The 11,714-nt window shown below is 34.5% G+C and overlaps 1 protein-coding gene across 3 annotated transcripts; it reads right to left on the reverse strand.

Annotated features, from left to right (window-relative positions):
• Positions 1 to 3,975: 3,975 nt before the first annotated feature.
• On the reverse strand, positions 3,976 to 7,274 carry si:dkey-18p12.4 (SPRY_PRY_C-I_1 domain-containing protein). Of its 3 annotated transcripts, none has more exons than XM_027143600.2 (8): positions 7,117 to 7,274; positions 6,310 to 6,431; positions 6,129 to 6,170; positions 5,453 to 5,569; positions 5,290 to 5,323; positions 5,132 to 5,155; positions 4,998 to 5,024; positions 3,976 to 4,865 (listed from the first exon to the last, which is right to left on the reverse strand). In XM_027143600.2, exons 1-8 carry the CDS (start codon positions 7,133 to 7,135, stop codon positions 4,327 to 4,329), a joined length of 924 nt encoding a protein of 307 aa, XP_026999401.2. In that variant the 5' UTR covers positions 7,136 to 7,274; the 3' UTR covers positions 3,976 to 4,326. The 3 variants fall into 3 exon arrangements, with proteins under 3 accessions (XP_026999401.2, XP_047671041.1, XP_047671042.1); XM_047815085.1 differs by having other exon boundaries at positions 5,290 to 5,326; XM_047815086.1 differs by lacking the exon at positions 6,310 to 6,431 and having other exon boundaries at positions 5,290 to 5,326; positions 7,117 to 7,227.
• Between the last annotated feature and the right edge of the window lie 4,440 nt (positions 7,275 to 11,714).

Consider the following 11,714-nt stretch of genomic DNA (forward strand, 5'->3'; position numbering starts at 1 on the left):
ACACACACACACACACACACACACACACACACACACACACACACACACACACCACTCAAAAACTTGGCATAGTTTATGGTGAATAAAACTTCCTTTACACCTCTTATGCTTTTTATTATATTTAAGTTATAAACAATAAACCTCATGATATTATGCCATGATTTTAAGTAAAATAAGCCGAAATTATTAAATATTATTTTGGCTAACCACTGGCTGGTGTATGTCAAACATCCCCAGGTCAAAGCTGACTGAAGCAACTAAATTCATGAATAAAAGAGAGAAAACAAATATGACTTGAATATGAATTATAACACAACATCTGTGTGTGTGTGTGTGTGTGTGTGTGTGTGTGTGTGTGTGTGTGTGTGTGTGTGTGTGTGTGTGTGTTTCGGCAGATCATATTTTGCCCTCTGCTTGGCAAAGGCATTTCAAAAGTGTGAAATATTTACAAATGTGTAGCTTTTTTTTTTGGAGACCTAATGAGATGCAATGCCCAATTTGTGTGTATGTGTGTGTGTGTGTGTGTGTGTGTGGTGTGTGAGTGTGTTTTGGGTGCGTGTGTTAGTGGACATTTTATGTGTGCATTTTTGTGTCTGTATGTATGTTCATTGCGCTGAAAAGGGCAAAAGTGTGACCACTTGCCACACTAAATGTGGCCGGGTCAAATTGACCCGGGAGGACATGATTAATTTTACCTTCAAAGTTCATAATTTGGAACAATCCTGGTAAATTTCAGGCAAATATGTGGAAGGAAACCCAAGTTATGACACATTAAACTTTCCAGATGAGTCAAATAGACCCCAGGTCTGCACAAGGGTTGTATAAATATGATATGTACCATAGCAATGACAAACCTTAGCACACAATTTTTTTTATATAAATTAAACAGACTATTTTGTATAGATAGGCTGTGAAGGTTTCCTTCACAGACAGAGGTTTGGCCTGCCTTGGATCTGAGCTACTCTGTGTGAACAAATGCAAATGAGCCAGGCCTCACAGGTGATGGGGCCGTTTGCACAACAAAAGGAGGAGAACAATGGAGCTGTAGGGGTGCTGGTAGGTGTGAGGTCCAGGGATTTTACGCAAAATTGCGCAGTTAACACAAAAGATGATATTTTGAAAAATGTTGGTAATCAGACAGTTGGCAGCACCCACTGACTTTCATAGTCTATATTTTTTCCTACTGTGAAAGTCAATGGGTGCTGCCAACTGTCTGATTACATTTAGCCTTAAATGTTATATGAATATGGGACATGGAGCACAGGTTTTATCAACTGACTCTCTTTTGTTGCTTATAATAAATTGGATTGTTGATAACACATAAGCAGTCTTTTATAATGCTCTAAATTACATGTAGATGCATATTTTATGCATTAGTGAGTGTGGTGGTGCCTATGGGGTGTCGCTCTAGGATGGGTGCGTATGAGGCTGGGAGGGGAAAAAAGATGAGATGTTTAAAATCATCAGTTGCTATAAACATAACATTACACTGCATCATGAAAATGATTGAGTGAATATTAAAGATATTAATATATAAAGATTCAATTAAAACCTGGAAATTTAAACTCTAAAAGATATAGAATTATAGAAACAATAGACATAATCATCATACAGACCAATAAAATGTCATGTTTAAATAATCTTTAGGGGTTTATCTGTCTCCATGGTTCCAAACACGGGGTAAATTTTCTCACAGTTCCTGACTTTTGTGTAAAATGTGTAAATATTTTTCCTTGTCATCGCATCATAGAATGAAACCTGACCTTCCTCCACATCTAGATGCACACCTAACTTAGCAGGTGGTGTATGATTGAGTTTGGTGTTTGGTTCAGAGAAGGACATAATATTGTAGGAGAAGACATAATATTCAATAACTTTTAAATAAATTGACAAAAATATAAACAGTTCCATATAGAACTGAAACGTAAACCAACAGATCCCATAAATAATCCTGTTTAAGTGATCCTATAGATTATTTATGTCTTGGCCTATAAGCAAATTCTTATAGAAATCTTGTAGAAATAAGTTCAAAGTCATTAGAAATTCTAATTAGAAATCTTAATGGCTGAATGTGACAGTTGTGCCAATCAGGTGTCCAGATATTTTTAGCCATATGATGCATCATTTGCCTGGAAATGTATCTATTGTGTATCTATAATAGGATTTAATGTTCAGTTTAAAGTGCAGTTTCTTTCTTAGTGTACTTAATGCAACATAAATCTCATCTTAAAGAAGTTTAAAATCATCAGCTATAAACATAACATTACGCTGCATCATGAAAATGATTGAGTGAATATTAAAGATATTAATATATAAAGATTCCAATTAAAAACTGGAAATTTAAACTCTATTGTTTCAATAATTCTATATATTTTAATCAACATAAATACCAATTAAATGTCATGTTTAGATAATCTTTAGGGGTTTATCTGTCTCCACAGTTCCAAACACAGGGTAAATTTTCTCAATTTTCTCTATATGACAATTCCTGAATTCTGTGTAAAATGTGTAAATCTTTTTCCTTGTCATCACATCATAGAATAAAACCTGACTTTCCTCCACATCTAGATGCACACCTAAATTAGCAGGTGGTGTATGATTGAGTTTGGTGTTTGGTTCAGTCAGAGCTATGAGAGGACCTAACTGCAGATGCAGACTCAACTACCCTGCTGCTGTGTTTAGATTAATAAAGCCAGAACGTGTTTATATCTTCCTGCGTGTGGTTTATCTGAAAATACTTCCACCTTCTAAACCATGCACAGACAAGACTTTACTTTCACTTTGCAAGCACAAGTTTTTTTTTCAAATCCTGTAACTGCTCTACAAATAAATAAAGTACTTTTAATAATAACATCCAAAAGCAATGATTTTTTTATGACTTTTCATGAAAAGTAACTGCATAAAAGCTTTGACATATTTGCAGCATTTTTTAATTTTTCTAAAGGAAATAACGTCATCACTTTACAATGTCAACCCAGGCAAAAAAAAAAATACCGCAAAAAAAAAAAAACAAACAACCCAAAAAAAAAACACTTTAAGCACTTTCACTTTCACTTCTGTGCGACTTTTATACAAGAAGATTTCACAGTATACCATAGTGATAAAGAGAGAATAAAAATTAATTTTTTAGTAGTATGAACTTTATTTCCGTTTTTCTTTGCCAAAAGATTGTAAAGGATTTCAATATTTAAGTTGTACAGGATACTAATTAAAAATGTATATGTTGGAAACATTCATATAAGATTCATATAAGAAATTATATTGCAGGAGAAGACATAATATTCAATAACTTTTAAATAAATTGACAAAAATTTAAACAGTTCCATATAGAACTGAAAAGTAAACCAACAGATCCTATAAATAATCCTATTTAAGTGATCCTACAGATTATTTATGTCTTGGCCTATAAGCCATTTCTTATAGAAATCTTATAGAAATAAGTCCAAATTCATTAGAAATTCTAATTAGAAATATTAATGGCTGAATGTGACAGTTGTGCCAATCAGGTGTCCAGATATTTTTACACATATGATACATCATTTGCCTGGAAATGTATCAATTGTGTATCTTTAATTAGGTTTAATGTACACTGATGGACCATAATTACAAAGGTAAACAAAAATAAAAAGAATAAAAATATATAAAAAAATGAAAATAATTTTCAAAGTGCAGTTTCTTTGTGTTAGTAAAGAAAAAACTTACAGAATATATGTATTCAGTGTATTATTTTTACATTTCACCATAAATCATCTGAAATAATAAATCTTACAATGTTTATGAATATGTAGATTTTACAAAGGGCAATTTCTGAGTGATAATTCATAGAAAATAAGTTAGACAATATATTGGCATAAAGAGACATTCAGTATATAATGTATTAAAGTTGTGTATGTTTTAGGGTTAAGTGCATTAAAGGTTTGATAAATTTCATCAAATGCTAGATAAAGCCAAAGTATAGCCCTGAAAACAACTCTACACTTTATCACACAAGTATAGAATTTAATGGAAATAGAAATACATACAAAAAACAGAAACATAAAGTACATACAAAAATTTTCCACGACTAAAAAATAAATGTACAAAAATAAAGATTTGATTTGTTCCTTTCTTAGTCTGCTTAATGCTACATAAAACTCATCCAAAAGAAGTTTAAAATCACCGGTTTGTTGTAAAAAGCCAACTATGGCCATAAACATAACATTACACTACATCATGGAAATGTGAATATTACGGGCAAAATTCAATTAAAAACAGGAAATTTAAACTCTGTGCTTATTATCGCTATGATATCATTTAATCAACATAAAGACCAATTAAATGTCATGTTTAGATAATCTTTAGGGGTTTATCTGTCTCCACGGTTCCAAACACAGGGTAAATCTTCCCACAATTCCTGAATTCTGTATTAAATGTGTAAATATTTTTCCTTCTCATCGCATCATAGAATGAAACCTGACCTTTTTCCACATCTAGATGCACACCTAACTTAGCAGGTGGTGCCTGATTGAGTTTGGTGATTGGTTCAGTCAGAGCTATGAGAGAACCTAACTGCAGACGCAGAGTCCAATACCCTGTTGCTGTGTTTAGATTAATAAAGCCAGAACGTGGAGCTGACTCTTTCACTACTCCTACTCTCCAATCACATTTACCTTTTAAATCTACTTCCCAGTAATGCCTGCCTGTGCTGTAGCCCTCTTTAGCTTGGACACACATCCAACCATTATACTGTTGTGCACTTTTTCTGTGATATTCATAGATGCTCTGGCTGGAATGAAACTCTTTGTGGGTCTTTGTTCTTACAGAGCGCCCATCCTCAGACAGCTTGAGAGTGGGATTTGCAGTGTTTGGATCCAGAATCACTTTGGCTTTAAAAGAAAGAAATGATGTGTTGGATACATGATGATGCAACATTGTTAGACTAGAATTATTTTGAGTCTAAATCCAACATCATGCAGATATTCATGTGTTCCTCAGGGTTGAAGATCTAAATGCAATACCTGATGGTCTTGTGAGGTTTTCCCACACTAAAACAAGAAACATATTCACCATGAGCATTAATGCAATAATTAAATCAGCTGTATTAAACATCTATTACATAAGTCTTAAGCTAAATTATAAGACTAGAACTGACCTTTCCTGGGAATACGCAAACCACCTGATGATAAATAATAATGAAAAATGGCATTACACAAATATACCCAAAAATAACAAAAATAATAATCACTCAAAAGCCTAAATGAAGGCAATCAAAAATGTTTGTGGTTTATCCACAGAGACTTTTAAACTCACCTGCATTTACAGACTCCTGTTGACTTCTAACACACTGCTAAAGGAGTGTCAACAGAAATGATGAAGAGAATACACATGACCACATAAATACAACCTGTAGTATTACACTTGACCATATCAAGTACTTCATAAGATCATCCTCATAACACATGACTGCATATACCTCAGATTTGTTTTGGTTTTTCTGTGGTAGGTTTTGTTTGTTGTTGTCTGTGATGATCCCCAGTTTGTTTGAATCCTTTAGCACAAGAGTTTTCTCCTCTTTGGGAGATTTTTGGATCTAGATAAAGAAAAATATCAGTCACACATTTACCCTGTGGTATAAACAGTAAATAGTGAAAAGACCTAAAACCCCTTAAAGCTCATGGGACCTTCCATACTTTGCCCCATGACACATTTACAAATCATTATGAAATCATTTTTTCTTGCTTTCAGTTTTATTTGAAAGACAACTTACAGTAGTTCTTTATAAAAGAATGTGTAATAATGAAAAGCAGTCATGTTCATTTTATTGTAACTTGTACTTAAATATTTCATGAATAATTGCTGTACAGTAAAAAAACACAATGTACAACTAATAAACTTGTTCAAAAATAGAGATTTGTTAGTTACATTATTTTAAGGCTGTTAAATGACCTTTCAATTTGTCAGTGTTGCTCACAATGTAGTGCTATGAGACAACAAAATATGAACTCGAACAAAAACTGCTTGAGTTTATTGGAGTAAGGAATTCCTGTTAATTAGCACTTCAAGACAAAAATAAAGATAACACAAGCAAAATCTAAATCTGCCCGGAATTCCAGCCCTAATGGTGGCTTTGCTTCCCATACTAAACTTACCTTAGATTTGTGTATACATGTCAAAACCTTCTGCATAATCACCTAAAAAAAGATTATATTAAATTTTCAGTTACAGTGCAAAATTAGGATAAATACTGTATGTTTGTATTGTGTGCATTTTATTTATTTTTTTGGCTTGCTGTTTTAAACTAATTATTATTAGATTGGTATTGTTTATTACCCTGCTTAGGGACATTTTTGGTTTAAGAAATGGCTCTGATTTGCAGGTTCTTTGATTTTCCCTCTCTTTGTGTGGATTTCCCAAATTGACAAGACTGTGGGAAGCCCCAGTGTTGTATTCTCCTGTAGGAATGAGAGAAAAACCATGAGTCAAAAAAATCTCAACCTCTTATCAGGTTATCAGAAGAGGCATAAAACTGACATTTAGCATTATTGAAGACAAATTCAATAAGGAACATGAACAAGGGCTGTCTAAGCACACTACTGATAGATACTGTAGCTGCTCATAAAATGTACTTGGCTTGTGCAATGTTCCTCTGTATGCAAGAATTTCTCAGTATGCTGAAGTAAACACACCAAGACAAACTAGAAAATAAGAACTTGTAGCATCTCCCAGGATTGACAGGATTAACATAACATAAACAATGTTAACACACAGTGTGCATAGAGTGTGTGCATATAGTATGTACACTCAGTTCTGCACAGTTTCTTCTTTTTTATATAACATTGTTTACATGTTCAGCATCGAAAGGAGGAAGTGGCTTAACTATGTGCACATTCACACACTTCATTTACCCTAAACTGCTGCAGCAAAACAGTTTCTCTTCAAATCTTATATTATCTAATGCAGTCTCTCACTCAGAAAAAAAGAAAGCTGCAGAACATTCAAAGTGTGTTTGCAATTTTAATGCTTCCCAAGTGCACAAGTACAAACAGCATAATCTATTTTTAATCCATATCTACAAGTCTTACATCAAACTTTGATCTTACAAGAGAAATAATCTAAAGAAATTTGTTTCTTTTTTACCTGTTTCTGACAAGGTCATGTTTGTCTGATATAAAAATATCAGAATTTTTCCAAAAATAAAGCTTGTTTAAGCTGTTGATACGTTCCATATGCGTTGGTAGGCAGAGGAAACTGAAGGCAGTTCAAAACAGACTTGTTTTTCACTTTGTGTGCAGGCGTGGTTAAACAGCTTGTTTTTCTGGTCTTCTTCCTCCTTTTTTTTGGCAAGCCTCCGACTTTTATGAAACAGCTCTTTCAAATACTCTGCAGTAGTGCACATTTAATGGGATAGAATATATTGCTATTTGTAGTGTTTGAAAATGCTACCTATATGACAATTCTTAGATGCAGCCCTTTGTATGAAAAGTATATAACTTATTTGATATAGAATATAACATTAGATATAGAATATAACATAGAATTATACTTGCCAAGAGCAAAAGTGAAAGAAGGGCAATGTTTTGAAAGCCTCTTATCTTCAGCAGACAAGCCTTTCAGAAACATAACACATCAAACCTTGAGCCAAACGGAGAAGGCCACATGTTTCACTTCCTTCAGCCAACTGAGGCTATAATGGACAACGACCCACAGAAACTGGACAGTTAAAGACTAAAAAATGACCATGGGATTTATTTTGTCCGGTTTTTATGGGCCCTAAAATCATACTAACATAATCATAAATTAAACTGTCATTTTTAATACTTGATTGCAAATTCTTTGCAGCTAATGACAGTCTGAAGTCTGGAACACAACATCTCCAGATGCTGGGTTTCTTCCCTGGTGATGTTCTGCCAGTTTTTTTTTTGTTTGTTTTTTTGTTTTTTTACTGCAGCTGCCTTCAGTTTTTGCTTGTTCTTGCAGTGTTGTACCTTTAGCAAGTGTAGTGTAATCACAGGTGAATAATTTTGCCATAGGTAAACATTCCACTAATCTTCCATAGATAGAAAAGTCTTGGGTTGTTTCACATCAATAACTACACAGGAACCAGTTATTTTGGTAGCCCAAGATACATGCACAAAGCAGCAGTTCCATTCCCTTCCAATATCTACTCTTTCAATCATTGTAGTACTTGATTGTTGACGTTGACACAGAGACTGTTGTCACACAGACTGTATACAGTACCTAACACCAGAAGCATGTTATTGTCCTTGCCAACTGTTGTGAAGAATTTTTTCCATCCATTGTCTTCCATCCATTGTTTCTGTGAACTTCTTGGCCTTTAGGTGTTAAGTTTACCTGTGTGCATTGTTTCTTTTAAATAATGATTTGGTCAAATGATTTTGCTATCTCTCAGATGGGTTTGTAAAAAAAATTCCAGCCTAGTGATTTCTCGCTTTACAAGTACCAATCTCTTTAGTCTTCACGATCAAGTCTACTCATTTAATCTGTTTCCTTGCAAATGGAATAATAGACATGGAACAGCTGAGCAGCTAATTGTCCTTTTACTTTTCAATTCATTTTTAATGAGAGCGACAGAAATTACGGTTGAGAATGTTTCTGTAAAAAAACTTGTTGCATTACACAGTGTATATGATCCGTGGTAAAGAGCACACATTGCACCTCCTTCATCTCCTACAGTATGTGTCCTAGATTCAACAGTCATTTTAACCCCACCAAAATGTCTCATTTTAACAGCAAGAGATTTTGAATGTTGGTTGCACCACCCACTGATAAACGTTATTACTACAGTACAGCTACCAGTAACAGTAACTACATTAAGACTATAACTTCACCTAACGTCTAACTATCGTCAACTCTCATCGAAAATGAAAGATAAATCAATATTTGCACCCTTTCTTTTCTCAACAAAATATTATTAGTTTAAGAAATCTCCTCCCTAAGATGATTTTTTTCTGATTTGCTTCTACAGTGCAATGCCAATACTGCGGTGCGTGGATGAAGTCAAGTGTGCCAGGAATACTAAAAAAATACCAGGGAATACTCAGAAAATACCAGGGTATACTCAAAAAAGAAAGGTGAAAGAAAGAAGAATATGAGGTAGAGATAAGCATCCGAAATTGTTAAACAGATTCACTGATGTCACCCTCGCTGCATCACAGTCCGTTCATATAAACACCGGTTCCATTTCCTTTCACAACTCTGTTTTGCAGCTAAACCTTTTTTTTTCCTCGTTTTTCGCTTCTTCGTCATTTTGAAACACCATCTTCTCACCCACATTCAAACTTGCAACAATGCAGAAGAAGACATGCTTCGATCAACTAAAAAAAGTTGCAAGTACCACTGTTTCCCGCCTACAAGTTTACACCTCCTTAATGTCACTGATGAAATGCTCAGTCATTGAATAATTAAAGGCAATCTGACTCTTTAGTGTGGCTCACCAAATGAGCTTACTTAGTGAAATGAATGCTGAGAAATGTCTCCTGTATTATTACCAGGCCCTGGCCCTTCTTAAATCTATAGTCAGGTCAGTGTTTTGTTTTTTATTCTTGGGTGTCAGATCGTTGCCACTGCACTACCTTTCTGTTAGCAGACACATAATTAGTGTTTCCACAACAGTGTTGCCTGTGAGGTTATTGATGGAATTGGAGAAGTGTTTGGGGATGTAGTCATGAAAGGTCCAAGATCCAATTAAAGGTGGATACACAAAGGGATTGTTTCTGAAGCTCTATGACTGCATTATGGATCAGTTTTGATGTTCTACATGGGCCAACAAAAAAAAAGTTGATCTATTCTTCCAGTGAAATGAGTTGATAATGGTTGTAAGTACCACCTGTACCTGTACCACTTACTATCCATAACCTACACATTTACATTTGTCATGGCAGACTACTTTGGCATGGGAATGATATTTTGATCATTATATGCTTGAGGGGACTTGGACAGGGTAAAGCTAAAGAAACTAGTCAGTTATCTGTTATGCTGGATAGCACAGTGCATGAAGACTCCCCGATTTATGACATCCAAACCAAATGCTTCATATTACTGTTAAAAGATCTAAGCAACAAGGTGGTGGTCCTCTGGTGGCTCCACAGCAGTACTACCATGAACATGTCCACAATACAGTGGAAATGAATTATATCCAACATATTTGAAATGTGAAAACATATTTGAAATATCTGTGGCTTATTAAAATCCACCATCTTTTTTCCTGCTAATGCTGTACTCAACACTCATCATATGGTCTTCCAAACTGAGAATGCCAAAAAACATTCAGCAACTCGAATGCATTACAGAAAAAAAAAAAAGCTTTTGGCAGCAATGAATTTTCTATTTATAACTTACAATCTTTATATCTTTGCACAAAGGATTGTCTGTGTTGTATGGAACTGGGATGTATAAAAAATGTACCATCTTTTCTAAGTACCGAATAAAATAAGAATAACCAAAATGTAATTCAGGTCATATACTGGGTGTTTAACATATTTTAAATCTCAAACATCAAAACAAACCAAACCTTTCAGCCTTGATGAAATTGTTGAGATCATTTCAGAAGGAGCATGAGGTTTTGTTAGGAAATGTATGGATATGTGTGCATGCTGTTATACAAAAAAAAGGACTGAAGACTTTTCTCCCATGTCTATTTTTATCCCTGCAATATAAAGTAGCGTCGCTGTGCTAACGTTCCTTGTTTTAATATGTTCCTTGTTCCATGTCACCAACTTTGAATAGCAGCAAAATTATTCGTAGTAGCAGGTTGTTATTATACTGTTTATATCATGTATATTGCACTTTATACAGTTTATTAGAGTTTGTGAAATTAAGGACAATATCATCAAAGCCCTGTATAACTAAAAGTGTGTGTGTGTGTGTGTGTGTGTGTGTGTGTGTGTGTGTGTGTGTGTGTGTGTGTGTGTGTGTGTGTGTGTGTGTGTGCGTGCATGTGTATGTGCACATAAGTGGATCTGCTGCTATCATTTGTTTTTTAGATAAGAATTGATGGGAAAAAGAAAATCATTAGTCTACTATTTTTTACAAGAACAATTACTGTATAAGCAAACCAGATTCATAGGCAGTTTTACACACGCACACACACGCACACACACACACACAATTCACCTATATCCTAAATAGCGTAGTATCACAGCTAGGTCATCAGCATGAGGAGTCTCTGTACTCTGTGGCGCGTCAAAAATGAAGGGACATTCTGAGGGAGATCTGAAGTTAGTCACAGTCACTATTCGCGTCACTACTGTACATCACACTATACCGCCAATGTTCTATACTTTTATTATAGAAACTATTAGATAAATGTATGCTAACTCAAATGTCAAACAGCTGAAGCAAAATATTATTTACTAAAATGTAAATTGTAATTTACTACACATTGAGCTGAGCTCATCTTCCTACTTCTTACAGTACTTTTACACAGGAGAGATAAACAAAACTACACAAAAACAGAATGACAGGGAATCCATTTGTAACATCAAGAATGTAATTTTTTTAAAGAACAGCAGCATAATGAAACAAATTCATATTTCAAATGTGACATGGACCCGACTTCTTCTAGCCGACTCGTCGTCGTCTTCTTCTTCTATGTGAACAGAAGGAAAGTCGATTACTGAAACTGAAGTCTGCATACAGTGAGCTGCACTCACACACACACACACTCACACGCACACACACAGTGTACGTTATCATTTACTACACATAAACTGACA

This window comes from Tachysurus fulvidraco, chromosome 6 (assembly GCF_022655615.1).
Source record: "Tachysurus fulvidraco isolate hzauxx_2018 chromosome 6, HZAU_PFXX_2.0, whole genome shotgun sequence".
NCBI classification, from domain to species: Eukaryota; Metazoa; Chordata; class Actinopteri; order Siluriformes; family Bagridae; genus Tachysurus; species Tachysurus fulvidraco.